The sequence below is a fragment of the Babylonia areolata genome, chromosome 1, assembly GCF_041734735.1.
Source record: "Babylonia areolata isolate BAREFJ2019XMU chromosome 1, ASM4173473v1, whole genome shotgun sequence".
In the NCBI taxonomy this organism is placed as follows: Eukaryota; Metazoa; Mollusca; class Gastropoda; order Neogastropoda; family Buccinidae; genus Babylonia; species Babylonia areolata.
In genome coordinates, this window is record NC_134876.1 from 26,886,475 (window position 1) to 26,909,225 (window position 22,751).

Consider the following 22,751-nt stretch of genomic DNA (forward strand, 5'->3'; position numbering starts at 1 on the left):
TTACAGCCAATACTTTGCTGCACAGAAGTGAATGACATTAGGAGTGACAGAGATACTGGGGTACACCCAAATCAGTCCCCTTTCTTCATCCCCCTCATCTCCCACACCCTCCTTCCCCTGAATTATCATTTCATCATCTATAACAGGTGAGACTGGGGGGGTGGGGGGGGGCTGGATCATCATTTCATCATTTGTAATGGGAGAGACAGGTAAATATGGGATTTGGGGGCTGGGTTATCATTTCATCATTTGTAACGGGAGAGACAGGTAAATAGGGGATTTGGGGGCTGGGTTATCATTTCATCATTTGTAACGGGAGAGACAGGTAAACAGGGGATTTGGGGGCTGGGTTATCATTTCATCATTTATAACGGGAGAGACAGGTAAACAGGGGATTTGGGGGCTGGATTAATAAAGAAGAACAAACAAAAACTACCAAACAAACAAAAAAACCAGGCTCAATGGTCCTATTTTTCATCAATGATCCCATTATAACTAAAAGTGTGTGTGTGTGTGTGTGTGTGTGTGTGTGTGTGTGTGTGTGTGTGTGTGTGTGTGTTGTGTGTGTGTGTGTGTGTGTGTGTGTCTGTGGTTGGTCCTGCTGTCCCCATCATTATCAGTGTCCACAGTACAGACTGACAAGGACAGACACAGGTGCGGTGGCCAAATGGTCACATCACTGGATTTTCGCCCCAGTTTCCAGAGTTTGATCTCTGGTTTCCACGCACCTGGTGGGTGAAGGGTGGAGATTTTTTCTTCCAGGCCAATATAATGCAGACCTGCTAGTGCCTGAACCCCCTTTGCATGTAAATGCATGATGTAACAACTATGTGTGTTGGCAGCATGTCGTGTTAGTGAGCTGCATGTTTTTCCCTGTTTCATGAACCACATGTCTTGTGTATTCTGTGAGCCACACACTGCATCTGGAGTCATCAAGTCATGTGATAAGGGTGAGCAATACATTGATTGGCCAACACCCTTCAGGCGGAAAGACTGGAGGTTTTGCTCTGGGCAGTCAAAAAGAAGCCAGCAAAAAGGGTGAAAAGCTGAAATGAGGAGCTGAACACTTTATGGAGACACTTGAACTTTTTTTTAAAAAGACTGCGATGAAACTCAAATACTTAAAAGATGACAAGCAGACGTGGCTACAGCGGAGGACTGTAGCGTGGAGACTGCAGCAGAGGACTGCGATACTATGTTCCATGGGAGGACGGGGCTGCAAAATTGGCACCAGAAGACGGAGACAGAAGACAGTGTAATGCTCTAGAGGTCCATGCCACAGCAACACAATGTCAGGTCTTCGTTCATGTGGCTGACTGTGTGTTGCTTAATAACAGCAACACAATGTAAGGACTTCGTTCCTGTGGCTGACTGTGTGTTGTTTAATAACAGCAACACAATGTCAGGTCTTCATTCATATGGCTCACTGTGTGTTGCTTAATAACAGCAACACAATGTCAGGTCTTCATTCATATGGCTCAATGTGTGTTGCTTAATAACAGCAACACAATGTCAGGTCTTCGTTCATGTGGCTCACTGTGTGTTGTTTTATAACAGCAACACAATGTCAGGTCTTCGTTCATATGGCTCACTGTGTGTTTAATAAAAACAGCACAATGTAAGGACTTCATGTGGCTCACTCATCACTGTGTGTTGTTTTATAACAGCAACACAATGTAAGGACTTCGTTCATGTGGCTCACTGTGTGTTGTTTTATAACAGCAACAGAATGTCAGGTCTTCGTTCATATGGCTCACTGTGCGTTGTTTAATAAACATATGGCTCACTGTGCGTTGTTTAATAAAAACAGCACAATATAAGGACTTTGTTCATGTGGCTTACTGTGTGTTTAAACAACAGCAACAGAATGTCAGGTCTTCGTTCATGTGGCTCACTGTGTGTTTAATAACAGCAACACAATATCAGGTCTTCGCTCATGGCTCACTGTGTGTTGTTTTATAAGAACACAATGTGTAAGGTCTTCGTTCAGGTGGCTCACCGTGTGTTGTATTGTTTAGTATTTTTCAAGTGCACAGGGATTTGGTGGAAAAGAAGAAAACTGAATTTAACTGAAATATGAAAAAAGTGTAAATTTTTGGTCTTGGTGAGTGGAATGGGAGGTGAGTGAGTGTTGAGAGGAGAGAGATCTTTTTCGGTCTTATTCCTTGGGTGTTTGTCCCCTTCAGTGTTACAAATGCAGAAGATAAAAAATGCACAATAAAGAAGATCTAATCCATGTCCATGAAAATACCCATCTCGCATCAGCCATTACAGATTCATCAGTAAGTTGATGCTGGTCATGTAATTAAAAACAGACAAGGAGACAGGGAGGGATACAGAAAGGAGAGAGACAAGGAGATTTGGAGGGATACAGAAAGAAGAGAGACAAGGAGACAGGGAGGGACACAGAAAGGAGAAGAGAGACAATGAGGCAAAGAGGGATACAGAAAGGAAAGAGACAAGGAGACATGGAGGGATACAGAAAGAAGAGAGACAAGGAGACAGGGAAGGATACAGAAAGAAGAGAGGAGACAGGGAGGGATACAGAAAGAACAGAGACAAGGAGACTGGGATAGATACAAAAAGAAGAGAGACAAGGAGACAGGGAGGGATACAGAAAGAAAAGAGGAGGAGACAGGGAGGGATACAGAACGGAGATGAGACAAGGAGACAGGAAAGGATACAGAAAGAAAAGAGGAGACAGGGAGGGATACAGAACGGAGAAGAGAGACAAGGAGACAGGGAGGGATACAGGAAGAAGAGACAAGGAGACAGGGAGGGATACAGAAAAGAGAAGAGAGACAAGGAGACAGGGAGGGATACAGAAAGGAGAAGAGAAACAAGCAAACAGGGAGGGATACAGAAAGAACAGAGAAAAGGAGACAGGGAGGGATACAGAAAGAAGAGACAAGGAGACAGGGAGGGATACAGAAAGGAGGAGACAAGGAGACAGGGAGGGACACAGAAAGAAGAGAGACAAGGAGGCAGAGAGGGATACAGAAAGAAGAGAGATAGGAAAGAAATCTGGGATACAAAAAGGGAAAAGAGGTGCAGAGAGGAAGGAGGCTAGGGATGGAGGGAGATTAGAGAGAGGGGCAGAATGCTTTCAGTTGTCTATCGACATGGACATAGAGAAACAGAAGAGGAGACAATGCTTTCACAACTCTCCATTCATGACTCTTCCACAACTCTTCCCATCACCTTCAATACCACAAAATAATGCTCAAAATAAATGAAACTGAATGGGATGAGCAACACCCAACTGCCTAAAAGAAAAAAAAATGAAAGAAGGTATTTTTTCACAACCACAGCAACCAGAGCAGGAAATAAGACATTTCTCAACACAGTACACACAGAAAAACAGAAAACATCTCTGAGATGCATACTCAAAAGAAGGCTTCTTCAAAACCTTCAACTTGTAAAAAGGATTATCTTCTGGAGCAGTACTATCCCCCATCTTGCACTGGACTAACAGCAGCAGTGGACAGCAGCACTCTCACAATAGTAGCCAAACAACAACAGAAATCACTCTTGTGTCTTCAACACTGTGCACATTTCCCAACTGACTGGTCAAACAAGACAGCAGCAGTCACAGTAACAGGTGCTCAGTGCAGCAATGGTGTCAGTCAGACATGACACACTGCTCACTGCTGACAACTGGTACAGCTGAGCACTTAGCACACCCTGAGCAACCCTCACACACACACCAACACCCTGTCACTTTGCCCTGTCCTGTGTGTGAGTAACAGCTCCCCCCCAACCAATAGCCAAGGGAGGTCAGTCTAATCATGAAACCTATATGGTTAATGAGTTATCCCCCTTGTTATTCCTTTATTCTTCATTTATTAAAACAAAAGAAAGGAAAAGGACTAATAGTTTTTTGTGGTTTTTGTTGGTTTTTGTTGTTGTTTTCTTCAAAAACAATAACAGCATAAGAGGTGGAAAGGAGTAAGAATGTAGAATCTGAATTCTATAAGACAAGACCTGAGAAGAAAAAAAAATGTAATAAATGTGGTTAATATAATAACAAGATGCATGCTTTTTTTTCCTTCTTCAATCCAGCCCATCCCCTAAAGAGGATCTAAAGCTAATGAAGCAAACTGTAAACAAAAGAAAAATTTATCACCTCCCTACTTTCCCTATCATTCCACTCCTCCAACAGAAACAAAACAAAACAAATTTTCATTACACAACAGTAGTGGGGTAAGCATACCTGCTTTTTTTTACATCCAGCCCTTGGGGGCAAAAAAGAATGAGAGAGAGAGAGAGAACTCAGAACTGTTTTAATGTCAATAGCTTATCAGCCCTAATGACATGGGGGTACAATCAAAACAACAACAAAATAGTTCTAAAAAAAAGATGAAACGACTATTCAAAACATACCATTTTTGAAATCCATTGATGAGGAATCTACATAATTTCGACTATCCAGTTTACAAAGTCAGTTTCTTAAAGAACAACAGTGAGTGATGTTTTTTCTTCGAAGATTATATGCTTCGGCAATATACTTTGCAAGAGACTGGATTGAATTTTCCTGATGCACGTTAAGTACACTGAACAGATCTTCATTCTTTTCAGAACATGTTTTAAAGACAGTACATTTTTCATGAATATCAGTGTACGCTTTGCAATGAAACAAGAAATGTAACTCATCCTCCTTTATAAAACTGCACATCGGACAAGGGGAGAATATGGATGGGTTAATTTGAAACCAATACATATGAGCATATAATCCAAGAGATCTCAACTTTAACCTGGCAAAACTGATTCTACGCCACTTGTTGGTTACAACTGTGATATATTTTTCTATTCCAAAAACATTTTTAAACTGATAGAACCAACTGTATTTTTCATTTGTTTCCATTTCATAATGCCAGTCTTGCTTATATGAAGCTATAAGTCTATCTTTGAATTCAGAAATAAATCCTTTTCCGCATCCAACTCCCTGACACATCCACACGATTGAGAGAGAGAGATAGAGGGAGAAAGAGAGAGAGAATGTGTGTGTGTGTGGTTGTGTGTGTCCCTTTGTTGGCTTGTTGAGAATGATTGTTTATGTTGAGTTTGCATATAGATAGATAGATAGATAGACAGACATACAGACAGATAGACAGACAGACTGACATATAGGTAGAATGTTTTGTTTTTTTATTCTTTTGGTTTTTTTCAGTGTGTTGCAAAGCGCTCTCTTATTTCACATTGATTCCATTTACCTCAACCCCTCCACTGTCCCCACCTCATACAGGGCTATGGGTGGTGGTGGGAGGGATACAGAAAAAAAGAGAGACAAGGAGACAGGGATGAATACAGAAAGGAGAAGAGAGACAAGGAGACAGGGAAGGATACTGAAAGGAGAAGAGAGACAGGGAGACAGGGAGGAATACAGAAAGAAGAGAGACAAGGAGACAGGGAGGGATACAGAAAGGAGAAGAGAGACAAGGAGACAGGGAGGGATACTGAAAGAAGAAGAGAGAAAAGGAGGCAGCGGGAGGGGGGATACAAAAAGAAGAGAGACAAGGAGATAGGGAGGGATACAGAAAGAAGAGAGACAATGAGACAGGGAGGGATTTAGAAAGAAGAGAGACTGGGAGACAGGGAGGGATACAGAAAGATGAGAGACAGGGAGACAGGGAGGGATACACAAAGTAGAAGAGAGACAAGGAGGCAGGGGGGGATACAGAAAGAAGAGAGACAAGGAGACAGGGAGGGATACAGAAAGAAGAGAGACAAGGAGGCAGGGAGGGATACAGAAAGAAGAGAGAAAAGGAGACAGGGAAGGATACAGAAAGAAGAGAGAAAAGGAGACAGGGAGGGATACAGAAAGAAGAGAGACCAGGAGACAAGGAGGATACAGAAAAAAGAGAGACAAGGAGGCAGGGAGGGATACAGAAAGGAGAGTGACAATGAGACAGGGAGGGATACAGAAAGAAGACAGACAAGGAGGCAGGGAGGGATACAGAAAGGAGAGTGACAATGAGACAGGGAGGGATACAGAAAGAAGAGAGAGGAGGCGGCAGGGAGAGATACACTTACAGAAAGGAGACAGACAAGGAGGCAGGGACGGATACAGAAAAGAGAAGAGAGACAAGGAGGCAGGGAGGGATACAGAAAGGAGAGACAAGGAAGCAGGGACAGATACAGAAAGGAGAAGAGAGACAAGGAGGCAGGGAGGGACACAGAAAGAAGAGAGACAATGAGACAGGGAGGGATACAGAAAGGAGAAGAGAGAGGAGGCAGGGAGGGATACAGAAAGAAGAGAGACAATGAGGGATACAGAAAGGAGAAGAGAGAGGAGGAAGGGAGGGATACAGAAAGAAGAAGAGAGACAAGGAGACAGGGAGGGATACAGAAAGGAGAAGACAGACAAGGAGGCAGGCAGTGTGTGGGTTTATGTGTGTGCATGTCTATTGTCTGTGTGTGCATGTGTGTGCACACATTTGTCTAACTAAATGTGTGGGTGCTTGGATATAATAATTATGATGTGGATGATACAGGGGCCTTCACTATGCAGTTAAGGTGACTGTACATTGTACACATAGGATAGTTCTAAAAGAAAGTTTTACTTGTGAATTAATATTTTTATGTAAATTGTTTATGTTTGTTTCGTTTTTCTCATGTGAAGTGCCTTGAGCATTATTGCATTTTAACCTTCTTGCATTCACACATTTCACAGAGAAACTCTTCATTGGGTTCAATGGTGGCCTGAGTGACTCAAAGAGAGTTAATGAAAGGTATAATAGAAATAAATTATCATTATAATAGAAACTGTAATAGAAACTAACTATCATTATCATCATAAGACCTTAAGATGCACTGACAGAAAAAAGCCACAACAGAAATAAATTATAATTATGATCATAAAAAGATGCACTCATAGAAATAACAAAAAGGCACGATAGAAATTAACTATCATTATGATCATAAGATGCACTCATAGAAAACAAACAGGCATGATAGAAATTAACTATCATTATGATCATAACAAGATGCACTTATAGAAAAAAACATAGAAGCAACAAACTAATATAATATATTGGTGATTAGAAGACGTATGGTACTGACAGAAACAAACCAATATTATGATGGTGATTAGAAGACGAACTGACAGAAACAAACCAATATTATGATGGTGATTAGAAGACGTACTGATGGAAACAAACCAATAATATGATGATGATCAGAAGACGTACTACAGAAACAAACCAATGTTATGATGGTCATCAGAAGACGTACTGATAGAAACAAACCAATAATATGATAGTGATCAGAAGACATACTGTAGAAACAAACCAATATTATGATGACTAGAAAATGCACTGATAGAAACAAACCAATAATATGATAGTGATCAGAAAACATACTATAGAAACAAACCAATATTATGATGATCAAAAGACGTACTATAGAAACAAACCAATAATATGATAGTGATCAGAAGACGTACATTTGATACAAACCAATATTATGATGATCAGAAGACGTACTATTAAAACAAACCAATATCATGATGATCTGAAGATGTACTATAGAAACAAACCAATATTATAATGACCAGAAGATGCACTACAGAAACAAACTAATATCATAAGACCAGAAGATTTACTATAGAAACAAACCAATATCATGGTGACCAGAAAGGAAATTTTCTTCCTAAAATTACGTTTAAATACATACTTACCGTGACCCACTAATGCAGACTCCGGCAGGGGTCTGACATTCCTGTCCTGTGTAAACTACTATCCGCCTATGCGGAGAAAACGAAAGTAGCTACGGCCGATAACCTCCCGGAAGTAGGTAACCTCCCCTGTGCCCCTCTGACTAGCGCCCTCTTTTTCCGGCAGCCATCTCGACTCCTGTTCCTGTGCTCTGCATACGGCTAAGTTTTTTCGTATTTCTGTCTATCGATTCTTTGGTGTTCTTGTTTTTTGTCCAATTATTCTTCAGCCAGGTTGCAAAATTATGTGGCTCGACTGGACTATCGGGCTAAAATTAAGGCGCGATCGCAATCGATTCGCGGACACTCCGGGCCCTCTACTTCTGGCTCTCTCAACAACGCCAACCACACTGCCTCTTCCACTTCCTCTAGTCGACTCCAGACCCCCACCACCTCCTACGCCTCCTGCTGTGACTTCTAGAGGTTTGTTACTCCAAATTCAGGTCAGTGGTGCCATTGATGCTATTCCTTTCGATCCGCAAATGGACAAGAAGATGTATTATAGAAACAAACCAATGTTATGATGACCAGGAGACGTACTATAGAAACAAACCGATATTACGATGACCACAAGATGTACAAAAGAAACATACCAATGTTATGATGACCAGAAGACATACTATAGAAAAAAACCTAATGTTCTGATGACCAGAAGATGTACTATAGAAACAAACCAATATTATGATGACCAGAAGACATACTACAGAAACAAACTAATATTATGATGACCAGAAGACATACTTTTGAAACAAACCAAACCAATATTATGATGACCAGAAGACGTACTATAGAAACAAACCAAACCAATGTCATGATGATCAGAAGACGTACTACAGAAAAAAACCAATGTTATGATGATCAGAAGATGTACGATAGAAACAAACCAATATTATGATGACCAGAAGACGTACTATAGAAACAAACCAATCTTATATGACCAGAAGACGTACTATAGAAACAAACCAATGTTATGATGACCAGAAGACATACTATAGAAACAAACCAATGTTATGATAACCAGAAGATGTCTATAAAAACAAACCAATATCATGATGACCAGAACACGTATTACAGAAAAAAAAATCAATATTACGATGATCAGAAGACGTACTATGGAAACAAACCAACGTCATGATGACCAGATATGTACTAGAGAAACAAACCAATATTATGATGACCAGAAGACATACCGATGCAGTGCATCCTGTGTGGGGAAGGTGATGCAGGCCTCCTCCCTGGTGACTGGGTGGACACGCCCCCCACAGTTGTTGGACAGAGCCGTTAGTCGCTTCCTGATCAGGTCCAGTGCGATTGTCGGGGGGTAGCCACGCACTATCAGCTGTAAGTTCTGCACAGACTGTGGTGTCAGTAATCAGATAAACGGTCGACACAGTCAGCTGGGTAACCACGCACTATCAACTGTAAGTTCTGCACAGACTGAGGTGTCAGTAATCAGATAAACAGCCGTCACAGACAGCTGGGTAGCCACGCACTATCAACTGTAAGTTCTGCACAGACTGAGGTGTCAGTAATCAAATAAACAGCCATCACAGACAGCTGGGTAACCACACACTATCAGCTGTACGTTCTGCACAGACTGTGGTGTCAGTAAATCATAATGAGACATACGGGCATCAGAGAAAACTGAGGAATGTGTTGTTAACATAATTTAACATAATTTATACACAAAACAATGAAACCTTTGTGCTTTGTCTTTCACAGAGCAGACCAACTGAATGTAATGAAAGAACAGTATTTTTCACACAGCTTCACACTGTCCAGCTTCAAAACAAAGCAGTACAGCCCCATACTGTTTTTACTGGTATTGTGTTGTGTTTCTATATAATATGTACGATTTGGGCTGCTCTTCCCGTGGAGAGAGATTAACAACAGTTTCTGGGTGTGTTTTTTTTCTGCCTGTAAGTGTTTTTGTTTTCCTATCAAAGTAGATTATTCCACAGAAATTTGCCAGGGACTGATGTCTTCCTACTATAGAAGTACTTCAACTTTTACTGTGTGATTCACTTTAACCTAAATCACACTACCTGTCTGTATCATTCTTGCCATTTGCGGAGAAAAAAGTAAAAAAAAAACAAAAATGTGATCATTGTTTATCAGTAGTAATCTATTATCATAAATATCAAGCTTCCCACAATCAATAATTTTACAAACAGCTGTGTTAGTAAGTTTGTATGTCAGTAAAACAGCCAGCCAGAAATGCAGTATGCCATGCTTTTTCCAAAGTCATGTTCTTTAACTAGTTTTAGTCTGCAGAATGTTATATTCTTCAGTAATTGTTCATGTTATTTCTGATAATATAGTTTTGTTCACAATTATCTACTTTTTTCACCCCATTTTAATAATCACAGATTTTGCATCCTTACTCCCCAATAAACCTTTTCCCAGCACAAACACAGACAGGCACACATGCACACACATACACACACACACACACACACACACACACACACAGTGACAGACACTCACAGTTCATTCCACATAATCTGTTGTCATTCAAAATCAAAGAAACAGAAAACACCTACACACTTACCTTCATGGGCACTCTCAGAGGTAAATCAGCCATGATATCATCATAGACGTAGTGTTCATGAGCACAGCTCACAAGTGCTTCATGTACCTGCTTGCCGTGCACCAGAATAACATACATGTGTTTCCGGTGACGCAGATCAGAAAGGTCTGTTGCAAAGTTCACATCACCTGGGGAAAAAAACATTCACTCGTTTACTAACCTCAAAGGTTTATTTTTACTTTTAAAATGTTTGATTACCAAGCAGACTTCATCAAGGATAAAAACTTATCAACTGATTTAAGTGATTAGGAACATATAATTGAGAAAAGACATCTGTTGAAAGGAGTCGTTGTTCTGTGGAAAATGTTGCTTTATTTTTAAAGAAATTTGTGTGTCTGTTTTGTTTTCTTCCTGACAATTCCATCATCTGCATTATTTTGACATTTGATTAGTTTGATAGTGATACTGAGGTAGTGACATTCTGTTATAACTGCAGGAGTCAATTAAACAGCGAGCATGTGTGTACACACAATATGAATGTGCTGATGAGTTTTGAGTGTGTGAAGGTAGGTGCTTGCTGACACAGATCTATGTGAGTGAAAGCAGCACGTGAAGCAAAGCCAAGCGGAATAAAGTTCCACCCACCTGAGATGAGGACAACTTTTGTTTCCGGTGGATGGGTGTCAGCAAACCGCCGCAGACTCTGACGGATCTTGTCGTCTGCTGCATTCTTGGCTGTTGCACTAATGTGCACCACATTAACCTGTCAAAACAGTCAGACCAGCAAGCAGTGAATTGCAGTTGTCAATGCGACTTAGGATCAAGGAACAAACAAGCTGAGTGGTTGTTTCAATCGGTAGATGCAGTTGAATGGTAAGGATTTTCCTCAGTTTGAAGTCTGCAGTTTTACGTAAGTCACTGACATGGTCGAGCATGGAAAGAGCTGAATCAAAAAATACTCCCGGGTTTCTGACAGAATTCTGAAAGCTGACATCAGCATTGCAGTCAGTCAGGGTATATGGTCTGAAATGTGACTTTGAGCATACTAAGAACCTAGAATAAATATGGCTTCTGTCTTGAGGTCATCAAGTTTAATTCACTCAGTATGGCCAGTCCTCTCTTCTCCTCTACACAGACCCCTCGGATGTCCAGTGGGTGTCTCAATGACCCAACCTTTAGCTTCCGTCGTCAGAATTGTGGTATTCTTTGTCAACATTCACCTCTTCAGTATAAGAGCCTTCTGCTTGCAATATTTTGATGATGGTAACTTGGGTGAAATGCTGTTTACATCGTCTCTTTCGCCGTTCGTATGGAGAGAGTTAAGCTAGTTTGTCAGCATCCACTCATTCACAGCAACAATGCATTTGTATCTATATTATTTACAGAGGAGGACAAAAGAATTCAGGGAAGGAGCTTCAGTGAGTTGGGCGTTATCTGCAAACTTGTGAAAATCACACTAATGTTGCCTGATGATGTTGGACAGTGGGTGAGTGTACAGGCTAAATAACACTGCACCTGAACTGAGCCTTGGGGAACATTATATCGAACAGGAAGAGGTCTGGAATCAAAATGAGAACTGGAAATGAACACCCTTTGACCTTCGAGTGTGATTGGAGAGGCAAGATTTAAATCAATCCAGACCTGTGCCAGAGATTCCAAAAGTATGATGAACTAAGACAGCTGAGAAGAATATCATGATCTATTGTCTGGAAGGCTGCAGAGAGATCGAGCAGACACAGAACTGAGACATCTCTGTTGTCTGTGCAGGACAACAATGTGTCAGATATACATGTGTAAGAGGGCTGTCTCTGTACTGTGTTTCTGTCTGTAAGCAGACTGAAACACTTCAAGGTCACTGGATGACAATTGACTGAGGAGTTGACGAAGATCAACTCTTTCAAGGTCAGTGGATGATTTTGAGGAATTAAATATTAGGTCTGATATTGATTTTCCAAAAAATGCACAAAATAATTCAAATCTACAAACCATTTGCACATATGTGTCAGATATTTTAAATTCTTCAGACATTGATTGCATGATATGGCACCTCGTGTTCTGGTGCCACCTGGGAGTTAACAAAAGCAAACGTCAACATATGTGCTTCTGACACAACAAAAGGAGAATCTCCACATATAATAGCAGCATCTGTCAGAACTGAATTAGAAGAAAATTTTGATTATCATTTAAAAGTTTACACTGATGGCTCGGTCCTGGATGATAGCAGTGCAGGATCTGCTTTTGTCATTCCTGACCTAAAAACAGAAAAATCATATTATTTAGGTAAGGGACATTCAATTTTTACAGCTGAATTGGTGGCCATCCTTATGGCTTTAAATCATCTTGTTGATATACCAATCATAGTAAGTAATATCCTATTTTGTGTTGATTCTCAATCTGTCTTAAAAAGTTTGCTCCATTTTGAGAATAATCAAAGAGAAGATTTATTGTTTGAAATTAGGTATTTATTGCACTCCCTATTTGTGAAGGGTACGAATGTTGATTTTTGTTGGATACCATCCCACACCGGATTCCGTTATAATGACCAAGCAGACGGGCAGCAAAAGGGAGCAAAAAATCATATAGATAGTATAAAAGTATATTGCCCATTGTCATACAAGGAAATAAGCAATATACTAGAAAGAGACTTTTATAGGTGCTTGAATTCAAGTCTAAAACCTCATCAGTTGACTCTCTCAGACTTTGGTCCGATTCGCAGACCAATTCTGAGTTTAGCTCTCAGACTATTATCAAATTCATTACGGACCAAGTATTGTTCTAATGTCAAGTGCATATGCTTTAATAACCTGACAATTGAGCATATAATTTTTCACTGTAGTTTGATGAAGCCTTTTGTACACAAAAGTGTGTCTTCACAAGTGACTGAGAACATTGATGTTTTTGACTTTATGCATTCATTATCAGTTGTTTCGCTTGTCAGTTTAACGACTTCTCTTTTACGAAGTCCTTTAAGTAATTTCCTGTAACTGTATTTAGAGTTGTTTTGTTGTTGTTGTTGTTGTTGTTTTTCTTCCAAATTTCACCCACATTTTTACCCTCATTAGCCCAGTTTCTCCCAACCCTCCATTCATCCACATCTCCCACCCCTTCTAACTGACAATACTCAAATGTATTCATAAATACTTTAACAAAATGTCTTCAATCACCGATATGTGTGACGGGACATTAAACAAAATTCCTCCTCCTCTTTCAAGTTATCTTGACAGAAAGGGTAAAATCTGTAATATGTCTGAAGTTTTTTAGGATTTTTTGCCAAGACCAGGTTTTTGAGATATTTCATACCCACTGGCATGTTCTGTCAGGCATTACCTTTTTTTTCAGATGTGGTGGAGAACATGGATCAGTTCTCAGGCTTTGAAACTTCCTTAAAGTAAAACTATAGTTGTACTAAAACAATGAAATGGCATTCTGCTGTATTTTGTTTAAACGCTGTCTTTCCAGCTATCTTCTATATTTCTCATAAAACATTTAAACAATATTATTGTTACAACAATATTAGACTACAGGGAAAACAGGATGTGACAGTTTTCAGCATACCATGTAAATAAAACAATTCATAATGTTATTTATCAAAACTGGGTACAAATAATAATATAAAAAATTATATGAAAACAAACAAAGATCATGATATCAACAGAAACAAGAACATAGCTCAAACTATTATGAAATTAATGATTTAACCGAAAACTAAAGTTGGATCATCAAACACAGATCATCATGATATCAACAGAAACAAGAACGTGGAGCTCTCATGCTCATCATACTGTTATTAACTGAAATTAAACTTGTGGAGATATATATATATATAATATGAAAACAAACACATAACAATTATCATGACATCAAACAAGAACACAGGGTTCGCTCACCTGCCCATTGTTTAATTCCTCTATTATATTTTTGCTTTCCTTGTTGATGTCACATACACACATAAACTCTGCCTCTCGCAGCCCCTCAAAGAATCGTTCCCGTAACCGTTGGACCACTGATAGTGCCGACACATAGCGCGGGACCTGGCAGTTCTCTATATCCCAGAACAAACCAATGGCCTTTCGAGTCTCATCTCCCATACTCTGGAACATCAGCCAACAAAATATCACCACACATGAGATCTGCCCTACAGTGGTACAACTAAAATATTGCTAAATAGATAAATCATATGTGAACATTAGTGAAAATTGTTCAAACAGTTAATATGACAAAAAGAAAATTTCCCATAAAAAATAGCTATAAATAAGCTATCACCACAGAAATCCACATTTCATGACTTTTCCAAGTTTCCTGCACAATGACAGATGTAAACACACCCATATTACTCATTGTTAGTTCTGCATAAAATCTAGATCTCTATCATTGTTTGTCATTTGATCCTTGTTGTACTTTATGTTCATGGACTGCAACTCCAACATGCATTCGATGATTAGTTAAGATCATAATACTTCAAGTGACATTCCCTGTGCCCTGCATCTTGCACATTTCAGTGATAAGTACTGTAACTGGTCTAGGTAATACCTATTTCATAAGTGGTACAGTGATAAATACTTAAGATGTTAAGTAACACCTGTCACAGACAGCGGTAATTACTCTACTGTAACACCTGTCACAGACAGTGATAATTACAGTAACACCTGTCACAGACTGATAATTACTGTAACACCTGTCACAGAGCAGCCAACACTAATGTTTTATTGCAGACAGAATACAGAAAGTAAATAAAATGTTCTTCAATCAACAATGCACAACTTTTTGAACTACAAGTCCAACGTTTCTCACAGTGTCAAACAGACAGGGCTCCTAGCCTCATGTCAAGCCTGCACCATGTATTCAGTGAGTTGATAACCATTCATAATAACTAATATATATTATAAATGATTTTTCATGTCGTTCTTCAATTTTTTCCATTTGTTTCTTCAACCCTGCATACACATGCATTTAATAATGTATATGTGTGTGTGTGTGTGTGTGTGTGTGTGTGTGTGTGTGTGTGTGTGTGTATATATATGAGCCTATGCCAAAGGTTGACATGTCATAGACTGAGGTTTGCTACTTTGTTTGGATTTTTTTTTTTTTTAATGTCAAACCAGAAAATGACTGGAAATGGAAATGCTATCCCCCGCCAAAACATTTGGAGTAATTTCCTTTGCCAAAATGAAGTCCAACAATGAAGGTAAGTTGAATCTGATGGGTACCTGTTAGTTTTTTGCTGAAACGTCCAGTACTTTGTCACAATTGGAACCAGAAATGGTTGTTACTTTCCACTAGTGACTAATGCTCTCCTTTTTTTGTTTTCTTGACCAGACTTTTATTTCTGTGTATTTGAACTATTTCTGTCATAAAACAATCATGTGTTAGTATTTGAAGTAAATGGTGTGCACGGTTAAAGTTACACACCTTGTCCGTGTCACAGTCGCTTTGAGAATTGATACTACTGAATGATAACAGAAGCATGCAGGATATCCATTTGTGTTATAAATATTTAAACGTCATTTCATTAATTCAAAATAGATACATGTGTGTATTTATCTTTATATTAGTAATATTCTATGATTGCCAGATCTGGATGTGACATATCCAGTGCAGGACATGAAACAACCCATGAATCCCTTCCCTCCCTCCTCGCCCCCACCCCCATGCCCCTTCCCCCCCCCCCCTTTTTTTTTATATATATTTTTTTTTAATACATAAAGAGGAAATCTCTCTAGTACTAGAGTCTTCTTAAAATAAAATATGAAAGTGTATACTCTAATACTGTATGTGTTTTTGTTGGATAAAAATTATTTGAAACTGATGTGAATTTTGTTGTTGTTGTTCACAGGTACATGCAGATTCCTGACCATGTGGCCAAGGAACCAGTTCAGACACCTAAGCAACCACAAATTATGTTATTGGCCAGAAACCTTATCAATATGATTCAGGCATTGGATTATACCAGTAACACGAAGACCCATACAATCTGCTGTCTCTTCTGACAGTTCTGTTTTACAATTCAAATCTGACTGTGGACATGATTACAGCTGATGACATCAGAACTTGTTTGCAAAGAGAAATATTGCATGTCAAAGCTCCTGTTATTCTAGTATTATTACTGCCAATGGCAGGTGACATCTACTGCCAATGTTCTGACTGGATCTGTCTGTTCAGTGTTTCCAAAGGATGGTCTTAACACAAAACTGAAATATCAGACCTAGTTCTATCCTCCTCTCTGTCATATACAAACACCCCAACCTGCCACATCATGTGGAACAGACTGGTTGAGGCCATCTGGACATTAAACACTTTTCATCTTCTACCTCTGCACATGTCTGTGCTTGAGATGACAGGCAGTTTTATAGTCAACTGGACATTCAACACTTTTCATCTTCTACCTCTGCACATGTCTGTGCTTGAGATGACAGGCAGCTTTACAGCCAAGTGGACATTAAACACTTTTCATCTTCTACCTCTGCACATGTCTGTGCTTGAGATGACAGGCAGTTTTACAGTCTACAACCCACACGCTTCATCAGAGATGTCGGTCAACAACTTGTTTATTGTACCTGGGAGAGAGGAGGACTATGTGCAGCATTTGCCTGGACTATGCACAGTTAAGGTTCATGGTGTGGCAGAATGACCTGCACACTTGGCCGGTCAAGCCTGAAACACCATTTGAATTATTGATAACATCACTGTTTTCAAAACACAACATATGGACGTGGTTCCAGATACAGTACATAATGCAAACAAGTGTACTGTCATCTAAAACTTCAGATCCACTTTCATGAAAAACTTGTGCAAAAGTTTCAAGCTGCTAGTGCCAGTGCATTCTTTGGGTAGGATTTTTTCATGTTTTTTTTCTTTCATGTCATCTTTCAGGCAGAAACAGTTAAATCTATTATACATAATGTCCAGTTTCTGAAATGTGCTGTTTAATAGCAATAACCGGGCCTAACAAATTTTGTTTACTTAATCATCCAATACACAACAATGAAGTTCATCACCACTCTTGTCAACCCTATTTATGTCCAATTTGAAAACAAATAAACAACAAATAACAACATTTAAGTATGTTGGATCTTAAGAAAAACAAAACAAAACAAAAAAACAGAAAAAGGGATTATACACTGATTGACAAAGGTTATATAGAGCATCAAATGAAACAAAAAGAGCAGTCAGATTAGGAAAATTTGCACTATATTGTATATCATTTGAATTATAATATTCACACACACACACACACACACACACACACACACACACACACACACACACACACACACCAGAACCATGTTTGACCAAGTTCCAGTGAGTGCTGAAGGGCATTATAAAGAAAACTGTCTAAAAACATTTCTTTGAAAATTCTATTTTAAAAATCAATTAATTAAATACATAAATAGCCAAGTCTAAAAGAACCTGTACTAGCATATGTGAAGTATTGCAAAGGTGCTATTGGTTTTTGCATTGTGTTCTTTCTTATGTATATCTCTATTTTATCTTCCGTTAAAAAGCAGAAACACTCAGGTCTATTTTATTCTTTTTACATGTCATCAACTCCAGTTTCTCATGCTTGTGAATCTTTGCTCTTAGGAATCTGAGTTCACTGTGAACTGTTACAGTCATTAATAAGTCTGGTAAATGGTATCTTGAGTTCAGTATGTTTCTTCAGACAATTGTTCTTAACTCTTTACCTTAAGGGCAGGTTTCCAGCTTGAATGTCATGGAACTTACTATTAATTGAGTTACATGTCTGAATTACATATCTGTGAGAAGTTCAAGGGAATCAAAACAGTACTTATTGTGTTCAAACTATGTCCACAACTGTTGATGTCACATCCAGAACCTATAGTATATTGCTAAAGAATGACTGAAGACCAGAGAATCAATGTTCTTTGTAGTTAACAGATTAGAAAATTTTACTTTATGAACAAAGAGTGTGTGCTTAAAAATCTTTTGTCAATTTCCTTGATCAGCCGATGCTAGACATTTGTTTTTGATGGCCCAGTGGCGGATGCGACAATAGACATAAAGATGGCTAATTTCTGAAATGTTGCAGGGTTAAATGATTGATGTTAGTTAACTGTAAGTATAACTGAAGCTCCCCTAAAACCCTCCCACTTTATCTAAAATAAAAGCCTCATGAATATTTCTTTCTTTTGTTAAACTAACAAATTACTGTCTTGTGTCACATCCACAACTCACTGCTAGGCAAAATTATTTGTTGTATTACCAAAAAACTTTCAAATTAACTACCTTTTCCCATACTGTTCCACTTACTAGATGAGTTAAGCTCACCATTTAAGAAGGAAAAAACAGTGCATCACTGCATGTCAAACTTTTTTTCATGCTCTGTTGTCCAAATTCTGAGTTCACCTTTTGGCACAGGCTCATATATAATAATAATATGCAGATTCTGTTCAAATGCGTGCGCGCACGTGTGTGTGTGTTTGTGTGTGTGTGAGAGAGAGATAGTGTGTGTGTGCGTGCGTGCATGCAGTGTGTGTGTGTGTGTGTGTGTGTGTGTGTGTGTGTGTGTGCAGTGCGTGCATGTGTGAGTATACACAAGTTTTTATATTGATATGCACTTGTATGGATCCTAATTTCTGCTATATCTGTGTTTCTGTATGATTTTCGATTTATGTTCGTATCTTGTTATGTACTATCCCCCCCCAATATTCCTTGTGACACTGGTACACTTGGTAATAAAGACATATTGTATTTTATTTTCTCTCTCTCTCTCTCTCTATATATATATATATATATATAATATTATATGAAAATGTACATATAAGAATCACACACACACACACACACACACACACACACACATTTCTCACTTTCACCAAGTAATAGCCACTCACCCACTTAAAAGTTTTTCTAAGCAAATCAATCATACACTCTTCTCGACTGTCTGCAACACGGGGAAATATGCATTGAGGCAAAATAAGTTACACAGTATAGTCTAAAGCTCAGCTGAGTCAGACAGAACAATTTCTGCAAGGGCATAAAAATATCATGACAAGTACTACTGTTATTTTGATTCTATTTTTAAAAATCCTTGATATGTTCATTGATTAATAATTTCCTCTATTTTCAATTTATCAATACATCTTTATGAATATACATGTATTGTCTTTGTGATTTACAACATTCCAAGGCCTGATCAGCATGTTGAGTTTATCTGTGAGATCAGGCATCTGCCTTTTTGTTTCTTCTTTTTTTTCCCAGTAGATATCCACGGAACAGTCCGCACACTCTGCTACCTCCTTGAAACTGAAACTGGTGAATCCTGAATCACATTTAATGCTGTTAATTGCATAAACAAGAGTGATACATTTCAATTTTATCCTATCAAAATGCATCATGTTTTACAATGCATATTAATATTTCACAGTAATAGACTGCTGGAGAGTGCCTAGGGTGACGGCCAAATGGGATCTTGCACATGTGCATCAAACTTTTTCTCGTAATTGTGAGCAATGCCAAAGGTAATCAACATGGGCTAAAGCAGAAAATGTGCTGTCCTTCATTTCTTCAGTTGGTAGCCTCCATTGCTACAGCGGGTGCAATAGCCGAGTAGTTAAAGCGTTGGACTTTCAATCTGAGGGTCCTGGGTTTGAATCTTGGTGCACCTGGTGGGTAAAGGGTGGAGATTTTTCCGGTCTCCCAGGTCAACATATGTGCAGACCTGCTAGTGCCTGAACCCCCTTTGTGTGTATGCGCATGCAGAAGATCAAATTCGCACATTGAAGATCCTGTAATCCATGTCAGCGTTCGATGGGTTATGGAAACAAGAATATACCCAGCATCCACACCCCCGAAAACAGAGTATGGCTGCCTACATGGCGGGGTAAATCAACAAAAACGGTCATACGTGTGAAATTTACATGTCTAAGTGTGTATGTGTGTGCGCCTGAAATCTGATTGAATGACACAGGAAACGAATGATAAGCGCCCAGTGGCAGCCGTCAGTTGGTTCTACCCAGGTAGGCAGCCTGTGGTGCAATGACCCCGTGTTTGAAAAGCACTTAGAGCTTGGTCTCTGACCGAGGATAGGTGCTATATAAGTATCCACATCAATCAATCAAACTCTGTACAGTAAAATGCCATCATATGCACAATTAAAAACAAATCTGCAGTAAAACGTTGATAAAAGATGCCTGGTTTTTTTTGCACATTCTGCCCCTCTCGATCGCCCTTGTTGCTTCAAATTTCAGAGAACCAATCAACTTTGAGATCACAGATCATGTGATACACCTCTATAACTTTATAAGTCATGTAAGCACGGAACTCTCCAGCAGTCTATTACACAATTTGCACAAACACACACACACACACACATATGCAGTGATAAACAAGTGCATCATTTTACTTTTAGCAACTGAGCAGCTTTCTGCTGCTGACAACACACACACACACACACACACACATATACACACACACTGACAGTGTGTGTGTGTGTGTTGCAGTTTCAGTTCAAATCTTCAATTGCAGTTTCAAGGAGGTCTCAAAGCATGCAGACTGATCCATAGCTACAACTCCAAGATGCCTGCTGACGCTGACCTTCGCTTCAGCCAAACGCGCTGATCTGGCTTTTAAAGCCAACCCATGAAAATAAGCTTCTGTTACATGTTTGTTTGGCTGGCCAGCTGCTTTACAAGCTGCACGCAGACTAAAAACGCTCAGGGCAAAAGTGTTACAGTGATGTGGTGAAACGCGTTTTGCAACAGATCTACTCAACTAGAAAGCCCAAACATGTCAAAAACTAACAGGGCCAGCCGAATCTGAATGAAAAACAAAAAAACAACAAAATGTGAATGCGGTGTTTGTGGCACTGTTGTGTTCCCAGACCACAAACTGACAATCACAATGTGACAAACTGACAAAGGATACATCGATGAGACAAGAAAGCCTGTTCTGGAACATGTGGTAACATGGAAAACTATTGACAAAGAATCAAATATCATTTATGATATGAAAATAAAACTATACAAAAATTGTTTGTACCTAGAAATCCTTTCCTCTCCACTCATGTTCATCCGAAGTCCATCCGAAATTCGAAATTCTCCTGCTGGCCCCAGTCGAAATATCACCGGAAACTCTCAACCGGAAATGAACCGCTCTTCTGTTTTCTTCAATTTGGTCAGCCGTCATCATTGACTATTGTTGACCTGTGTGCGCAGAGGCGTAAGATAAAGCATAAAAATAAGTCTGTTTGGGGCAACAAAAGGATAGAACAAACATGACATGACACCAGCGACGCAGACAGGCCAAGATAGATTCGTGATATCTACCCGACTAGCGTAGATTCGTGATATCAACCCGACTAGCGGTAGCCACTGGAGCCCATATTGTCATTGGCGGGGATTTCAACTTCCCAGCCATGGACTGGGTCAATGTCAGACTGAAGTTCACCTCCAGGTACCGAACGCTCCACCACAAGTTCATAGACACCATCCAAGACCTCGGCCTGGAACAGATGTTGACCTTTCCCACAAGAGGAGACTGAACACACCCTTGATCTGTTCCTTACACTCGGCTTTTGAGGGACACATTCCAGTCACCACTCTCCGACCGAACGGAAGAACAGCAAGCCATGGGTGGATTACAGTTTCAGTTTCAGTAGCTCAAGGAGGCGTCACTGCGTTCGGACAAATCCATATACGCTACACCACATCTGCCAAGCAGATGCCTGACCAGCAGCGTAACCCAACGCGCTTTGTCGGACCTTGAGAAAAAAAAAGGATAAATAAATAAATAATAATATTATAATTTTAAATAAATAAATAATAATAATAATGAAAATAAATAAATAGATAAATAAATAAATAAAATAAATTAATAAATAAAAGACAACAATGATGATAAATAAGCAAATAAATGTAAAAAAAAATTCACACAGACACACACATATGCATAACAGATATGCACCAAACATGCAGTTTCACAGATTTGAAAGCACAGTCAAATACACATAAACGTACATGAGCCCCAACACACACACACACACACCTTACCCTGCACCCCCTCTACCCTCCTCCACACACTCATTTCTAGGCTACGTATCGCAGCTTCCACGGCACACAGAGGCACACTATCTTGTAAAAGCATACACACATACGCCCATATCCCCCACACACATATATACAAAGATGTATATATGCACACCCGCACGTTCCAATATTCCGTTGCTCCCACAGTGTAGGCATGCATAGACACACATACCTCATCCTCTTCCACTCCCCCAAACACACACACACACACACACACATACGCACGTGCACAGAACTTTCCTGACACTTGTGTACACTTACACTTGCAGATGAAATTGCCCCAGCTCTACCGCTTCTCTTTCAGTCCTCTATCAACACAGGCATTGTTCCTAAAGACTGGAAAAAGGCAAGTGTCTCACCTGTGTTCAAGAAGGGTGAACGATACAAGCCTGAAAACTATCGACCCATCTCCCTCACGAGTGTCCCGTGCAAAATCCTAGAGCATATTGTGGTAAGCACAATC

General features: G+C 39.5%; 1 protein-coding gene across 12 annotated transcripts in view; it reads right to left on the reverse strand.

The window, feature by feature from the left end:
* LOC143281342 (meiosis regulator and mRNA stability factor 1-like) overlaps positions 1–21,330 on the reverse strand; it is a 79,034-nt gene extending 57,704 nt beyond the window's left edge. For 10 of the 12 annotated variants that reach the window (XR_013055120.1, XR_013055126.1, XR_013055122.1 and 7 more), the window contains exons 1-5: positions 21,243–21,330; positions 14,132–14,335; positions 10,890–11,007; positions 10,266–10,432; positions 8,905–9,071 (exon numbers count right to left, since the gene is read on the reverse strand). Coding sequence is in view for 5 of the 12 variants with exons in the window: in XM_076586580.1 (XP_076442695.1) it covers positions 8,905–9,071; positions 10,266–10,432; positions 10,890–11,007; positions 14,132–14,332 (653 nt within the window). In the remaining 7 variants the exon portion in view is untranslated. Of the gene's footprint in view, positions 1–8,904; positions 9,072–10,265; positions 10,433–10,889; positions 11,008–14,131; positions 14,336–16,798; positions 16,896–21,242 lie in introns of all 12 variants that reach the window. The other 2 variants (XM_076586555.1, XM_076586586.1) reach the window with 2 other exon arrangements.
* Positions 21,331–22,751: the final 1,421 nt, after the last annotated feature.